The 16,802-nt window shown below is 51.0% G+C and overlaps 2 protein-coding genes across 2 annotated transcripts; both read left to right on the forward strand.

Moving 5' to 3' along the window:
- Nucleotides 1-5: 5 nt before the first annotated feature.
- On the forward strand, nt 6-9,971 carry DHDDS (dehydrodolichyl diphosphate synthase subunit). The gene is made up of 9 exons (XM_033080878.2): nt 6-90; nt 1,005-1,088; nt 1,677-1,793; nt 2,416-2,558; nt 3,150-3,266; nt 3,441-3,542; nt 4,202-4,316; nt 5,372-5,479; nt 9,206-9,971. The coding sequence occupies exons 2-9, from the start codon at nt 1,026-1,028 to the stop codon at nt 9,440-9,442; spliced, it is 1,002 nt and encodes a 333-aa protein (XP_032936769.1). The 5' UTR covers nt 6-90; nt 1,005-1,025; the 3' UTR covers nt 9,443-9,971.
- Nucleotides 9,972-12,135: 2,164 nt separating this feature from the next.
- Nucleotides 12,136-16,048, forward strand: HMGN2 (high mobility group nucleosomal binding domain 2). The gene is made up of 6 exons (XM_033080883.1): nt 12,136-12,433; nt 13,349-13,393; nt 13,778-13,807; nt 14,354-14,404; nt 14,719-14,814; nt 15,167-16,048. Exons 1-6 carry the CDS (start codon nt 12,419-12,421, stop codon nt 15,200-15,202), a joined length of 273 nt encoding a protein of 90 aa, XP_032936774.1. The 5' UTR covers nt 12,136-12,418; the 3' UTR covers nt 15,203-16,048.
- Nucleotides 16,049-16,802: the final 754 nt, after the last annotated feature.

Below are 16,802 nucleotides of genomic sequence, written 5' to 3' on the forward strand. Positions count from 1 at the left end.
GTCGCGCGCCCCCCGTGGGCGCCGCCGTGTGACGTAAGCGGAAGGGCACGTCACCCTCCGGCGGGGGCTGAGGCGGCGCCGCCGGGGCAGGTACCGGGACCGGGAGTGGGAGTGACCGGGGGGCACAGCCGGGGCTAGCCGGGCACGGCGGGGGCCTTGCGGGCGCGGTGTGTGTCCTTCCGCCGCGCGTGTCCTTCCGCCGCATCCCTCCCCTCGCGGAGCCGGCGGAGGCCTAAGGGCTGCCCCGTTCCCGCCGTGCCTGGGAGGGCCCGGGGGGCTGCGGGAGCGGGGTGGCCGCAGGGTGTGTGTGGGGTGTGGGTGTGGGACCCGCTCCCCGCCGGCTCCGCTCGCTGCTGGCGGTGGGACGGGGTCTCGGGGGCTGGATTCTCCCGGCTGCGCCCACCCGGCCGTGGCTGCCGTGTCCCGGGCTCGCCGCCCCGTGCCGAGGCCGTTCTTTGGGTGGCTGTGTCAAACCGCGGGTGCGGGGCTGCTCGCCGTTATGTGCCCGTTAGCAGCAGCGATGGCGCTGGGTGTGCTCAGCCCGGGGAGCGTTAAGAGCTGCAGCAGCAGTCCAAGGTCCAGCAGTGCCTTGCCTTGATGTTGTGTGGCTGCAGCTGTGGGGAGGGAGCCCTGCCCGAGGGAAGAGGCAGGGAAAGCCCGCACGGAGAATGAAGTGGTCGGTGTAACTCGATCTGCTGCTGCCCCTGGACGGTGGGATGAAAGGGAGCCGCTGGTCTGGGCTGTTTGTGCTGGTGGCATCCAGACTGTGGGGCTGTACGAACCAGTGCTGCAGGCTGGAGTGCTCGGGGATGGTCCTTGGTGCAGAATCCACTCTGGTGACACTGCTGGAAAATTCCAGAGCTTGTTTCTGAGCTTCCCCACTGCCTGCTTATCAAAGGGCTCCAGAGCAGCAAGTCAGAGCTGCTTTTTCACAAATGGTTTGTTTGCTTTGGGCTCAAACAATCGCCTTTAACCCCTTTATTTTCATCTTCCCCTTGAAAAAGGAAAGGAGCTCTCAGTAAAAAATGTCGTGGATCAGAGAGGGCGAGCTGACCATCATAGAGAGGTTCTGTGCCAACATCATTAAGGTAAGGGGTGGATTTGGGTGGGTTTTGTGGTGAGGAGCTGGCAGGTCCTTCAGGGTGGAAGTGTGTCTGTGGCTGCAGTGCTCTGCAAAGGGAGCGTTGTTGGCCAGGGTACATTTAGTGCTGGCACTGGATGTGCATCCCTGAGCTGCATCCCAGGGTGGGAGATTACTTAGGCTTAGCCTTGCAAATGAACTGCAGGCAGCGCTTGCCAAGAGGGATTTGTGCCCTTGCTGATGAAGGCAGAGCATGGGAAGGAGGGAGAGAACAGAGATCCTCACGTTGGGAGTTTAAGGAATGAAACTGAGAATTGGAACAAAAGCTCACCAGTTCCAGGAAAATTCTCTCCTTGAGACTGATGGTGCTGCCCTTGTGAGGCCCAGTGAGGTCAGTGGAAAGGAACACTCCTCTTTGTGGGGGAAAACTCTGCAACCTTTTCTTCTTTTCTTTGAAGTTGATTGTGTCTGTGAAAAGGCTCTTGAGCTCTGAAATAAAAAAGGCAGTGTGCCCTGGTCCATGGCTGCAGGGGCTGAGCTCTCTGTGGTGCACAGCCCTGCTCACCTGCTGCTCTCCTGTGCTCCCTTTTTCCAGGCAGGTCCCATGCCCAAGCACGTTGCCTTCATCATGGATGGCAATCGCCGCTACGCCCAGAAGTGCCACGTGGAGAGACAGCAGGGACATTCCCAAGGCTTTGACAAGCTGGCACAGGTGGGGAGGATGTTTTGTGCCCTTGTGGGGTGGAGGTTTGAGCTGGGTTTGCTGCTGGACTGGCATCCTGTGTTCCTTCTCCTCACTGGAGCCAGGCCTGGCTTGGAGCTGATGTTCATCATCAGGATTCACAGCTTCAGCTCCTCCCTCCCTGTGGAATCTTGCAGAGTCATTTTGTTCAGCTGTTTTTTCTTCTGTTTTGCACTCAGTTAAAATAACTGCCTTCCAGATCTCAAGGCTTTTATTTCTGTGAAACAGGTTGACTTTCTTTGAAAAGGTTTTGGAAGGTACACTATTATATAGTTCACAAACCAGTGGTGCTTTTCCTGGCTGGATGAGTGCCCTGTGATGGAGTCTCATCCTCAGGTAGTGATATCCTCCATAGGTAGTGATATTTTCCTCCTGTTCCTTAGAGTGAATCTGAAACTCACATCTAGGGGCTTCAGTATTTTATTTCTTGTGATCCTGGTGGGGAGCCACAGGAAGGTTTTACATGGAGAAGCTGTGTCTTGCTGACCCAAGGAGGGTTTTACATGGAGAAGCTGTGTCTTGCTGACCCAAGGAGGGTTTTACATGGAGAAGTTGTCTTGCTGACCCAACTGTTACATTTTGTCTCTTGCAGACCCTGCGGTGGTGCTTGAACCTGGGCATTCGGGAGGTGACAGTTTATGCCTTCAGCATTGAGAACTTCAAACGCTCCAAGGAGGAGGTGGATGGGCTCATGGACCTGGCCAGACAGAAGTTCAGCCGCCTCCTGGAGGAGCAGTAAGAGAGAATCCCCAAGTCTGTCCCACGGGGTGGGACTGGAGCAGGACATGAATTGCAGGGATGTTACAAGCTGGGAGAGTGGATTAAGTGAGGAGAGGCTGTGCCTGCCTGGGTGGGGTGTAGAGCTCTGTGCATGCACACTGCCCCTGCACATCAGGTTTGGGACAGCTGTGCCTCCAGACCATGGGGACAAGGACAGCTGGCAGATAAACACAGCACAGTCAGAAACACAATGTGCCAGATGTTGTTTTCATTAAATATCAAAGTTTTGTCTTAGTTTTTGGTTAGTTAGAGGTGCCCAGAGCCTATGGTTGTATTGTAAGCTCACAGAAGCAGGGATGCCTAATCTGTGATCATTTCCTGGTCCTTTGGTTATGTCTGTGCTCAGGAACTGCTGTGGGGAATGCTCACTGTGCCTTTATGGAACAGTTTAGGATGGTCAAATCCAGCCAGTTTTGCACACCTGAAAACCATGTGGTGGTTTTGCCTTTCTCCAGTTGCCGGTTTTGCTGAAGCTGTGGGTGGATGTTGGCACTTGTGCAGTGCAGACTGATGTGTTTTCTGTGGTCCCACTCTGGTTGGGTGCAGGGAGAACCTGAAGAAGCACGGGGTGTGCATCCGCGTCCTCGGGGATCTGCCCCTCCTGCCCGTGGATATCCAGGAGCTGATTGCCCAAGCTGTGCTGGCAACCAGGAACTACAACAAGTGAGTGACACTCAGGTTAAGGAGCTGATAGCTCACATCTTCCTCCTCTTCCTGGGGGCTGGGACTTGTCAGACATGCTGCACCTCTTTTTTCTACTTGGTCCTACAAGCACACATGACTGTCATCTGCTGGGCCTTCCCAGTCTGAGCCTTTCACATCCTTTCCTCTCTGCAGGTGCTTTCTGAATGTCTGCTTTGCATACACATCGAGGCATGAGATCAGCAATGCAGTCAGGGAGATGGCCTGGGGGGTGGAACAAGGACTGCTGGAGCCCAGGTAATAACTGCTGGCTTTCTGTGTGAGGCTTTTGGATGAATCCTGCCTGTCTTGCCACTCACACTGCATGAGAAACCTCTCAGAAGCCAAGTGGTTTTTAAATAGATCTCATTAAACCAGTGTGACTGGAACAAATGACTTAAAGTTACTATGCAATGTTTGGCTTTTATTATTTCAGTTGCCATGGTGATAGATACACAACCAAGACAGAAGAGAAATTAGGTCTGTGTCTTAAGTTAGTTTAAATGTGAAGGCAGATTTTATGCCACAACAATTGGCTGCTTGGCTGACAGTCTTAGCTATGAGGTCAAACAACAGATGAATCATGAATGCTGCACTGTTCCTCCACCCTGAAGGAGAAGGAATAGTTTCACTCTGCTCCCTGCTCCAGATGGAAGCCCTCACAGTCTGCTTCCACCCCTGTGTTATGTTTCAAAGAGCATGGAGTGGGATGCTCTGGGGGCTGAAACAGCACTTGGAATAGCCTGTGGAGCAGACAGCAGTGTCTGTCAGAAGGAAGTTGATGGCTGGCTGTGCTTCAGCTCCACCACCCAGTTTTAATTTGCAGCCCCTGAGTTTACATGAAACCCCTTAATTCTGGTGTGTGCCTCATCCACCAGGTCAGGAAAGGGGAGTAATGAGCTGTGTCTGTGTTTCAGTGACGTGTCTGAATCACTGCTGGATAAGTGTCTGTACACCAACAACTCCCCTGACCCAGACCTGCTGATCAGAACCTCTGGAGAGGTTCGCCTCAGTGATTTCCTGCTCTGGCAGGTAAAGTCTGTTTTCTCCTTGGCCTATTCCATCTTTACCTGAGAGTGCTGGTGTTGCACTGACTCCAGGTGCAAGCTCTGAAACTCCTGCTGGGGTTAGCTAACTTCCAGGATGGAACTGAGTGCTGGGGCACCTCTGAGCAATCTGTTTCTTGCAGATCTGTGTTTGCCTAAAATCAGGAATTCTCATCCTTTTGCTCCTCCCCTCACTTTTAGATAATTACTTGTTTGTAGAGAAGAGTTGAGTGGAGTGCCAAAACCCAACTGCCTTTAGGCAACCACATCAAATGTTCCTGTTCCAAATTATTTAATTGGCAAGTTCTCAGAAGTTGTCTGGCCTGAGCTGTGCTTCCCTACCAAGGCATCCCCTCTCCTGCCCTGTTTTTGGGCACACCTCTAGCCTGGGTGGGTGGTGATGCTGTGAAATAACACTTGTGGTAGAGGAGTCCTGTTAAGTGTTGGATTGTGTTAGCAGTCATCACAGGAATGTATTTACCTGAAACTGTGAGGAACTTGGTGGCAAAAATAGGTTTTGACTTGAAATCTTTCATCATCCAGCTCAAGGATATCTTCAGTGCACCACAACTCTTGGCTTCATTAAACAGTTTAAATGCCATGAGTGGGCAGTAAGGAATATCATGAGATGTCATTTGAAGAATGGCTTAAATGTCATGTCCTGATCCTCAGTTCAACTGTTATTCCCTTAGCCTTTGGTACTCCTGTGTTGCTATTTTAGGGTTTTTATAAGTCTGTGATGCTTAAGCTATTAAAAATACCTCTCTGAAGAGACCAGCACAGCATTAGAAAGGATTCTGCTGATGCCTTTGCAGGAGTGGATGCTGGTGTCCCAGCATTAAAAGCTGATCAGAAGGACTCTACACTCTGCAATTTCAGACTCTCCTAGCTGGTTTCTACCTCACTTTAAGTAGAATCTGATAACACAGCTGAGGTAAAACCTTTGTGGGGAAAGTGGCATAGTTTGCCCAACAGAATTGCATCTTAATGACATTTTCTCTTGCTCAGTGATTCAATTGTTGGTGATCTTGCTTTCTGCAGACATCCCATTCATGCCTGGTGTTTCAATCAGTCTTGTGGCCAGAATATTCCTTTTGGAACTTGTGTGAAGCTATCCTTCAGTTCCAGATGAACCACAGTGCTCTGCAGGTAAGGGAGCCCTGGGGGAGTGGAAGGCCCAGCCCCAGGTGTTACCTGCACAGCTCAGGTGAGGGGCTGCAGGGTGGGAGCAGCGGTTGTTAGTTAAGATCTTGTTTCAGTAGCAGCTCATGTGTGGCTCCTCCTGTACCCTGTGGCTTCTACAAGCTCTTGGTGTGTGGCCAGCCTCCTCTGCTTTCAGCAGGACCCAAAAATACCCAAAGTCAGCACTGTCTCTGTTACTCATGGCTCATTCCACCAGCTGCAGCATCTGTCCCAGGCCTCACACACCAAGTGAGCACTCCTGGTCTGCCACAGGGTGGAATCTGCCAGTTCAGCTCAGACACTTCAGCAGTGCTGTGGGCACATGCTGCCTTCACACTGGAGCAAGCAGGGAGTACTCACAGCTCTTCCTGTAACCCCACTGTTGTTTTTAGGGTTTCCTTTCTGGGAGCTGAAATGGGGCTGCCTGAGCTGTGGATAAGTGCCCTCTTTGTGCTGGGTCCACATGTACCTGCTGAAGGGATTGTTCCTATTGCTCACTGACATTGTTCTCTCCTTTTGGGTCTGTTGCTGTGAGCTCTCCCTGGCCTGCTTCTGGTACAGCTGGCCAATTCAGTAGTGAAATAATAGTTTGGCTATTTTTAAGCAAAACAAGTGTGGGTGCTGGAGCTCTTGATGGAGAAATGTGGGGGGCAGCAGCTCATGGCACAGAGGCAGCAATGACTGCCAGAAGCACCTCAGCATGGCAGCCTCTCATCTCCACCAGATCTCACTGCTGAATGTGTCTGTTCCTTAATTATTTGGGTCCTCTCTTTAAAGACAGGCTTTACATTGCCCTTTTCTATCTCCAGGGACCTTGCTCACCCCGAGAGTTGTCAAAGAGATTATAGCCAGTTGTGGTTATGGCTGAATTTAATCAAGTGCAGCCAGTCTGGCAGCATCCAAACTCTCCATGTCCTTAACCTCTTTTGTTCCTATTTCTGGCCCAAGCCTGCCCTTTTCCTACCAGCAATTCATTGTGTTAGTACAAGTAATGGCAGTTCACCTTCTGCATGAAGAGGGGAGCAAAAAAGGCAGTAGTGTTTGTCATTGCCATGAGCTTGGCCTCTGTCTGCAACAGTAAGGTCACTGTTCTGACTTTGCTCCTGGTGCTGGTTTCTGACAGGCAACAAATGCAGCTTCTGTTCCCAGCTATTCTCATCTTTTCTTAGTTCTGGTTGGTGGCTGGATGTGTTCATGCCATGCTATTATCAAGGTTTCTCATTGTCCACATTTGTTCTCTGGTTTTCTCCCTGTAAGAGCCACTTTGCAGCGTGTGAGGCTGCCGTTCTTTCCAGGGAACCCTCACCATTGTGCAAAGGGAGGACTTTTCCCTCAGAGGAACTGAGATTTAGGAACTGGCCTTTCTAAATTTAAAATAGGTGATCTCAAAATCCAAAAGAGCTCAGTAAGCAAATTCTCTGGGTGGAAGGGTTGCTGTGGGGGCCTTGCTGAGGAGCCAGGATGTTTTACAGCAGCTCTGTGTGCTTTGGGAATGTGCTGCTGCTTTTGGGATGCACAGCAGGATGCAAGGGGTGACAAGGTACAGAAACCCCCCTTGGTTTGGAGGTATTGGTTAAAAGATATCCTCCTTCCCTCAGCTCAAACAGCATCACTTTTAATGGCTGCCATTTTACTTCCCAGCCTGTTGCTCAGCAGGACTCCCAGAACCAGCTAGACCCTGCTTTTGGTACCTGGTAGAGCTCAGGAAGGACTGCAGGTGTTGGCTGGGCAGCTGCCCCTGCAGTGCTGAGTCTTTTCTGGGCAATAAACAGAACTGCACTTTGAGGGTGGAAAGTTCTGCTCAACAGGCTGATGGTCCTTGCAGTTCAAGTCAGCCTGGAGTGCATCCATCCACTGGGGATATTTCTGTTCACATTCCCAGCACAACTAAAGCTAATTTGCAGAGCCATAGCTGCCTTGGGCTCAGGAAAAGTGTGGGGATGAGTGAGTCAGGCTCTCATTAGAGTACAGTAATTTCACAATTATAAGCCGCACCATTTTGACTAAAATTTTGGTCTGAACCCAAAGTGCGGCTTATAATCAGGTGCGGCTTATGTATGGACAAAGAATGAAAAGTTGCTGGCACCCAGAAGTGCGGCTTATACTCAGTGCGGCTTATAATCGTGAAATTACTGTACTGCTATTACCGTATTTAGACATAATTCCAAATATTACCATAATTACCACTATTACCGTAATTACCACTATGGGGGCAGCAGGAGAGGTTGTGGGGGCACTCGATTTTTGTAATTATGGTAATTTTGGTGATTGCAGTAATTTGGGTAATTACGGAAATTTGAGTGGAAGAGACAGTATACACAGTAAATTACGGTAGCTGCAGCAATATACGGTTAATTACAGTAGAGCGCATGTGTATACGGGCAATTACGGTAGAGCACGCATATTAGGGTAATTATGGTAGAATGCGCGTATATTCGGGTAATTACGGTAATTTGAGTGCGCGTGTATTCGGGTAATTACAGTAGATGCGGCAATATACGGTAAATTACGGAAGCTGCGGCAATATACGGTAGATTACGGTGTCTGTGGCGATATACGGTAAATCACAGTAGCTGCAGTAATACACAGTAAATTACGGTAGCTGCAGTAATACACGGTAAATTACGGTAGCTGCAGTAATACACTGTAAATTACGGTAATTACCGTAATTCCGGGTATATTGCCGCAGCTACCCTGTTTACTGGAATTACCTTAATTACCCTAATTACCAAAACCACCGTAATGACTGCTATTACTGTATTTAGCCATAATTCCAAAAATTACCGTAATTACCGCTATCACCGTAATTTTACCTTTTATCACACTCTGTATTGTAATCTGCGGCTTACAATCAGGTGCGGGTTATGTATGGACAAAGAACGAAAAGTTGCTGGCACCCGGAAGTGCGGCTTACACTCAGTGTGACTCATAATTGTGAAATTACTGTAATTATTCTTCTTGCTTGTTTGAAAGAGCCGCACTTCCCAAGTGTGTGTGTGTCAGTTTATGTCGCAGTGACCAGTTTTTAAAAATAGAACCTTAATGTTCCTGCCTGCTGATGTGTTTTTGCTGTTGGGAGCTGCAGGCCAGGACGTGTGCAATAAAGAGAAATCTAAAAATGATGTTCTACAACAAAATATTTCAAATACTGGAAGGGTAGACAAGGATGGCTCCTGCTTTTCCTCCTTGCTTTTCCCCTGCTGTGTCTCAAGCCAGAACACTCTTAGATCACAGAAATGTGGGAATGCTGAGCTTATTCCTGCTTTTGTTTTAAAGGATCATGTCAAAGAATTGTCCTGTAAGTCATGGTCTGGAGTCCCCTAACAGCTTTCACAGCCAGGGGAATAATCAAAAATGCTGTGATCACACTGGTGAGGATAACAGTGTGCATGTGTGGGGTTCTCCTGTTGCTGTTCCTCTCTGATTGCAATACCTGAGGGTTTTCCCACAATCTCTCCTGACTTTTATCTGTTCTAACCAGGAGTTAATGCTCTGAGCAGACTCCTGTCTTGGAGGGGAGGCCCAGAAGGATATCCCTGTGGTTTTTGTCACCAGGCTGCCTCGAGGAGGAAGAGGCAGACCCAGAGCATCCCCTGCAGATGGAGGGCCAGGCAGAGGCTGCTTGTCCTGCCCTGCACCCCAGGTGAGCTGAGGGGCCTGGGGAGCTGCTAACACTCCCTGTTTTCACTCCAGAAGGCCAGAGACTCCTACCTGGAGGAGAGGAGGCGGCAGCAGATGGAGAGGGACCAGGCCTACGTGAGCAAGAAGCTGCAGCAGGAAGGGAGCTCGTGCCCCGGGGACTCGCGGCGCCGGCGGACGCTGCTGCAGAGATGCACGGCCCTGCGTGAGGAGAGGATCCAGGGCTTCCTGCAGGCCCTGGAGCACAAGAGAGCAGACTTCTTTGAGAGATTGTGTCCAGTGTCTGCGTGACACAGCTGCTGGGCTCTGGGCAGCAGTGTTCAGAGGGAGCAGGGACTGCTCAGGTCCTGCTCCAGGATCTCCCATCCCGCTGGTCCTGCCCGGGGCAGGGGTGCTGCTGTGAACTCTCCAGGCTCTGCTGCTGCTGCTGAGGAAGGTGGAGCCGTGCTGTGTCCCCTCCCTGCCCTGGGGACAGATAGCTGCACCCTGCCGGGTCCTAGGGCAGCCAGGTGTTCCGGTGACAAGAAGTGAACTGCAGTGAGCCTCCTCCAGTTCTCTGCTTCCTCCTGAGCTGGCCCAGCCAAGCCAGTCCTGTTAAATCAGTCTGGGCTCTGCTTCTCTCCATGGCTTTGCAGTAGGAATCTTCTGTTGAGATCCTCATCAAGAGAGCCCTGCTTTGTGCAGGGGGAGGATTGTTCCTGGTGTCAGGGACATTCCCCACTGCCTCCCCGGGGACAGCATCTTGTGTTTTCCCCACCTGACTCTGCTGGGTTGGATGTATCCACTCCTGGCTTCCAGAGAGCCAAAGGAAGGGTTCTCAGCCTTGCTGTAAAGAAAAAAAAAGCTGCTCCAAAGCTTCAGCAGGTTCTGAGATCTCTCCTGAGCAGTGTACGTGGGGAAAACCCAGGTGCAGAAGGTGCTGGAGCGCCCTGACCTCCTGAGCAGGCAGGAGAAAAGGATTGGTTGGAAATGCAGGAAGGGAAATTGGCTGAACAGAGGTGATGGCTACCATATGGCAAACCCTCTGAGGGAGTTCAGGGAACGAGGGTGGGCGTAATTCAGGAATACAGTAGCCAAAAACCAACCTGTGACCCCAGCCAGAATGGTTCACAAGGGCTGTTTGGCTGATACTGAAGGGAGTGGCCAGAGCAGCTGGGCAGTGTTGCTTGTTCTCAGTTTTCCAGCAGCAGGGAGATGGACAAGCTGATTTCCAAGATTGTTTCTGTCTCTGATTCCTCCTGGTTTCCGTCCCCACAATCAAAATAACTGAACATTTCTTGATTTTTGCTCCTGATGCAAAAACACGCGTGGCACTACCAGCTGTTGCTGGGTTTGAAGTGTTTCTTCTTACCTCCAGGTGAAAACCACAAAATGCAGATTTAAAAGCCTTGGAAGTGCTGCACACTGAGCACTTGGCCTGTGATTGTGAAGAGAAGAACTGTGTAGTCAAACTGGGAATAAAGTATATTCATACCAAAGTTATTTAAAAAAATAACCTGAATGTTTAAAAGTATGTAGAGCTGCTTATTTTAAGGTGTGATGAAGCTGGAATCCAGGTTTAATATAATAATATTTAATCTGTGGCAGACTCCTCATGTGATTCCTGTTAGCCTGGGAATGTTTTGAAGGTTATTTTTACAGTGTAGTGTGAGCAGTTTGTGACACCCCAAAGCCTGCCTGAGTGAAGCTGTGTGCAGGTACCACCTCTTGTGTAAGTAGCAAACGGAATTTAGATAAAAATGTGCTGGTATCTGATGATTTTTAAGCTGCTTTTGCTGTATTTTATTTTCTCCATGTTTCAGGAAACTGTACCCTCCATGAGATGGAAACTCTCCAGTCTGCTTTGCCAGGCTGATGGAGTCTCTTCTGTTCAAAAAATGCATTTTTACCTTAAGAAAAAAAAAAGGTTTTTCATTGTGTTATGGCTCTACAGGTGACAAAAGACACAGTGGTGAGTTTCCACAAAGTACTGGTCCTGTTCCAGGTAAGTGAGTGATCTGATTTATAAAATACTTGTATGGAAAGTTTTAAATTCATTTTATAAAAGGCATTGCTGGAGTAGGGGAGGAGCAGTGGCAGAAGGTCCCTGTTACCTGACTTTGTACAGTTCACCTGCACCAGTTACTCCAGTAAATCCAATTCCAGGTATTTCCCCTGTGAGCCTTCCTTGGTTAGAGGGTGGGGATGAGTTACCTGGGCAGACTCCAGATTTGAGGAGTGAATCTGTGGGAGTAGAGCCACTGGCTCCTGTCAGTGAGAACTGAGCTCCCTCATCAATTTTTATGGGTTGAAAATGGGGGAAATCAGCATGGCTGGAAAAACGTGCAGCTGAGGTCTGAAAAAGCCTGACTTTACCTGGGCAGGGAAGGGGGGAACGCTTGTTCCTCGGGGTGTTTTTCTGAAGGAAGTTCAAGTAAAAAGTGAAGAGTTTGGGGCACCGTGAGGTGGTGACAAAGCCCCTGAGGTGAATTTGTGGCACCTGGGCTGTGGCAGTGCCAGGTCAGAGCGATGGAAGCAGCCCAGCTCCCCCAGCCCCCTGGCACCAGCAGCAGGCACCTGTGTGAATTGATGTAACGTCATTTTATGGCTTTTTAACATTTTTCTCCCTCCAGCTCCCCGTTTTGCCAAGGGAGCCCCTCCGGGCGGGGGGTGCTGAACGAACAGCTCCGCTCACCTGCGCGCGGGGATCGCGGCCGTGGGGGTGTCCCCGTTTCCCTTTCGCATCCCGAATTTTCACCTTTTTCCCCTCTTTTTTTTATTTTTAAATTTTTTTAAATTTAATTTTTCTTTTTTTGCCCCCCACCCCGGCGGGTTTCCCGCGCGCGCGCACGGACGGGCCTGAGGGGAGTGTGGGGAGTGGGGGGGGGGGGGTGAATGGCGCGCGCGCCGCCCCCTCCGCGCGCCCCCCCCCCCCCAACCCCATCCCCTCCCTCCCCGCCTCGGCCCCACCCCACGTGACCCCCGCGGGCCAATGGGCGCGCGGGGCGGCGGGGATCCGGCTGGAACCGGTTGGGCCGCGTCCGGCTCTATATAAAACTTTATAAACACCCGATTCCAATTAGTGGGGTCGGGAGCAGCGCAGCCCGCCGGGTACAGCCCCGCGCACCGCTTCCCCCGCAGCCCAGCGCGCCCGGCTCCTTCACCCCCGCCTCCCTCCCTCGGCCGGCTCCCTCCGCCCCCTCACGCCGCCCGGCGCGCTCCGCTCTCCCTCACACATCCACACACACACACACACACGCGCGCACACGCACACACACACACGGAGCCATGCCGAAGAGAAAGGTACGTGCAGCTGCCGCCCCCCGCTCCCGCTGTGCTCTCCCCCCTCACGGTGTCCTTTCCCCCCCTCACGGAGCGGCCTGTGGGAGGGGGGGGCGGGACTACGCGTTCCCTCCCCGCTTTCGGGGCGGTAACGGCGGAGCGAGGCCTCGCCGGGGGTGGGGGCGGCGCGGGGCCCGTTAGCGTGAGGGCCGAGGGGTCCGGGGGTGCGGGAGGGGCCGGCGGTCCCCGCCGGTCTGAACCGGTTGGTTTTGGCGGGAGGTCGGTGTGAGGGGAGGTGGGGAGGGGAGCGCCGGTGTGGGGCGGGAAAGGGCGGGAAGCGGCGGCCGAGCTTTGCCGCCAAAACGGCGGGGGCGGGAGGGGGGGCCCGGCCCGAGGGGACAGCGACATCACCGGGGGGACAGCGACATCCCCCCGCACCGCCCCGAGGGGACACCCACATCCCCGAGGGGACAGCGACATCACCGGGGGGACAGCGACATCCCCCCGCACCCGGCCCGAGGGGACAGCGACATCCCCCCGCACCGCCCCGAGGGGACAGCGACGTCCCCGAGGGGACAGCGACATCCCCGCACACGGCCCGAGGGGACACCCACATCCCCGAGGGGACAGCGACATCCCCGCACACGGCCCGCGGCTCCCGCCCCTCCTGGGCTCCGTCCGTGCGGGGTTGTGCCCCGGCATCCCCCGCCCCGGCCCCGCGGGGAGGGGCTGGTACCGCCAAGTTGGGATGGGGATGTTCCCCTGTAGATTTTGGGGATGTTCCCCTGTAGATTTTGGGGATGTTCCCCTGCAGATTTTGGGGATGTTCCCCTGTGGATTTTGGGGATGTTCCCCTGCAGATTTGGGGGGGGTCAGATAGCGACTGGGCACTGAGAATCCATCACTTGTCCCTACAACCTGTGTCTGTGTCCCCAGGCTGAAGGAGAGACCAAGGGCGATAAGGCCAAAGTTAAGGATGAGGTAAGAAGTTGAGTGTTTTGGGAAAGTTGGATCATCAAGTGTTTCCGTTGGAAGATGAGGTTTAACGTCATCAGAATAACTGGGGAGGGTTGGTCTCAATTGATTCTGACTTTTCAAAGTCTTGGCTGGTTTTTAACCATGAAAAATCTACTTTTAATCATGAAAAATCTACTTAACTATCATTAGCTATTAGTAATTTCAATGGCATAGCCTCATGTTTCTTGAGAACACAGAAAAGGGGAACTATCTCCTTAATTTCTAAAAATTAAAGAACTATACACACAATTTCTTGGGGTTTGCTACTTTGGGAAGAGAGCAAGTTTGTGAGATGTTGAGAGTTTGTATTCCATGCCATTTTAACAGAGTATTCTCCTTTTCCAACAGCCCCAGCGGAGGTCAGCGAGGTTATCTGCTGTGAGTATCCCCTTGCTGGGCAGCGATGTCACAACTCTTGGTGGTTTTACACATGGCCACTGGGTGTGCAAATGCTGGAGGTGAAAATGAAATTCCTGCTTTAAGGACCTGCCCCAGTGCGTGGTGCTGTGGGAGCGGTAAAATAATGGACAAACCAAATAACTGCTGCAGTTTGAAGTGGTTTGATTTGCTTTCCTTAAACTAAAATGAATGTTTAAAATAAAACCAGTTTGTTTCTCTGGAGCAGGACTTATCAAAAGGGCCTGGAGTGCCAGGATGAGGGGGAATGGCTTCCCACTGCTGGAGGACTGGGATGCTGGGCAGGAATTCCTGGCTGTGAGGGTGGGCAGGGCTGGCACAGGGTGCCCAGAGCAGCTGGGGCTGCCCCTGGATCCCTGGCAGTGTCCAGGCCAGGCTGGATGGAGCTTGGAGCAGCCTGGGACAGTGGGAGGTGTCCCTGCCATGGCAGGGGGGGCACTGGGTGGGATTGAAGATCCTCCCAAACCATTCCATGAGTGTCTCACACAGGTGTCCTCTCCCTTGCAGAAGCCTGCTCCTCCAAAGCCAGAGCCCAAACCTAAAAAAGCAGCTCCAAAGGTGAGTGGGTCAGGGCTGTTGGGAAGGGAGATGGGTGATGAGCTTTGGCATTGCCTGGCAATAACAACAACAACACTAATAAATGTTTGGTTAACAGCTGTGCAGCGAGGAAATGGAGCTGCATCATCACTGCATAAAGCTGAACTGAAAACTTGCAGATTTTACAGAATTTGCATAAAAAATACCCAAGTGAAGACCTTGACACTCGCTGTCAATCCCTAACAAACAAACATTGGTGTGCTGTTCTTGGGGCAGCACCCCTCACTGGGTCTGGCTGCTGGGAGCTGACAGCAAATCTTGTCTTGCTTTTACAGAAGAGCGAGAAGGTGCCCAAGGGGAAGAAGGGAAAAGCTGATGCTGGCAAGGAGGGAAACAACCCCGCAGAAAATGGAGATGCCAAAACAGACCAGGTATCCCAGCAGCCTGTGGAGCACCAGGATTGATTCCTTTCCCTCTCAGGGACAGGTCTTGGCTTGTGGCAGTTGCTTACAACACTTAACACACACATGGGGTGTTGGTAAAGAGTTAAAGTTGTCTGTTTGCCAGGGGATGTTGCCACATGGAAGTTACTGTTCTTCTGTAAAGTTCACAAAGCAGCTTCTAAAAGTTGTGTTTTATGATGCCACAGATGTTAAATTTAATTTTATTAAAAATCAGAGCTGTGCAGCCCAGAGAGGATTTGTTCTGCTCGGGGTTTGGCTATATAGAAAAATGACTGTCGGGTTTTTTAATGTGTTGACTTGTTCCCCTTTTCCTTTCCAGGCACAGAAAGCTGAAGGTGCTGGTGAAGCCAAGTAAAACGTGTGAATTTTTGATAACTGTGTACTTCTGGTGACTGTACAGTTTGAAATACTATTTTTTATCAAGTTTTATAACAATGCAGAATTTTGGTTTACTTTTTTTTTAAGCTATGTTGTTAGTACACAGACCGCTTCATTGTTGTGTTCTGGGGGGTGGGGGGCGATGGGGACAAATGTCATTTAGTCTATTTCTCAAAACCTACATTTTAGTAAGAAAAGCTTTTGCCAGTCCCCCAGTTTTTGGAAGAAGGGCCCTTCCTGCAGGGAGGAAGAAGGGATTCCCCGTGCTGTGTGTCCAAGGGAGCACCAGAGCTCCCAAGGTGCTGTTGCCTGCTCCAGATCCCAGTGCCCCCAGTTCTCCTTTGGTGCCCCCAGTTCTCCTTTGGTGCCCCCAGTTCTCCTTTGGTGCCCCCTGCTCACCCTGTCACTCCAAACCACAGCAGAACTGGTGTTTGGGACCTTCCACGGGCAGGTGCTCCACGTTTCTGGTGCCCAGTCCAGGCTCAAAAAGGAGCTGCACTTCCTCTTTTCTATTGTGGATCCTCAGATACAGAAACCTGCCTTTAATTTTTATTTTCCTCTCCAAGTCAGGGTGGCTTCGTGCAGTTGTCAGACAATGTGCAGATGTGTCCACCCTCACTCTAAACTTTGCCCTCTACAAGTGTGAGCTGAAGATTCTTACGGTTTTTAGCGACTTCTCCATTTCAGTAGTCCACAAAGGGAGGGGAGTTTGACAGTTGTTGTAAAATGTTGCAGATTGTAGCCCATGTCCTGCCTAAAATTACCATGATTGTTCATTAAAAGTACCTTTAATAAAGCTGGATACGGTTTGGCTTGGACTGTTCTTAATGCTCTAATTTCTCTTGCCTTTAGTTCACTTGATGTGGTTTAAGAGCACTTGCTTTGTGCATGTCTGTGTTTGTGTTTTCATTCAAATAATTAATTGTTGTAATTCACACCTGAAAAGCAAGATTCCCTTACCTAAAAGTGAGGTTTCCTTGCCTAAAAGCTAGATCACTGCAGGATGTTTTTAGAGCCTTGGCTTGCTTGGAGGCTGGAAATGGAACATGTAAATGACTCTACTGAGATAAATTATCTTTATTTTCTAAAATTTAGCACTGTACAAAATGGGGAGGAATACAGGGATCGTGCTGCAGAGCAAAGTAAATTCTGGTGAGCTTTCCTTGGGAGTGAAACCAGAACTGGCTCCATAAAACTGATGATGTGTTACATTTCTGCACTTCAACTTGAATATTGTTGCTCCTGCTAATCGAATCCAGACCTGGCTGGGGCAGTGACTAAGCAGGAGAGGAGAGTTTTTGGGTAAAAATGCACCATTTTTATAGCTGCTACTTAGAGTCCCGAGCAGAGCCAAACCCAAACCCCCTGTGTAAGCGTCTCCTTCAGTGACTGTCAGATGGAATAATTTTTCCATCTCTGCTTGGCTTTCCCTGGGATTTCAGTGTCTGTTTGTGATTAAGTCCAGTGACCTGTTTCAACCTGTGCTGGTTTCAGAGGGAATGCAGTGCAAACGAGCAGGGCAGAGTTTCACATGCAGAAATTTCTGATGTCAGGAGCGGCTGCATGCACAAAAGTTT

The sequence above is a fragment of the Catharus ustulatus genome, chromosome 26 (genome assembly GCF_009819885.2).
Source record: "Catharus ustulatus isolate bCatUst1 chromosome 26, bCatUst1.pri.v2, whole genome shotgun sequence".
In the NCBI taxonomy this organism is placed as follows: Eukaryota; Metazoa; Chordata; class Aves; order Passeriformes; family Turdidae; genus Catharus; species Catharus ustulatus.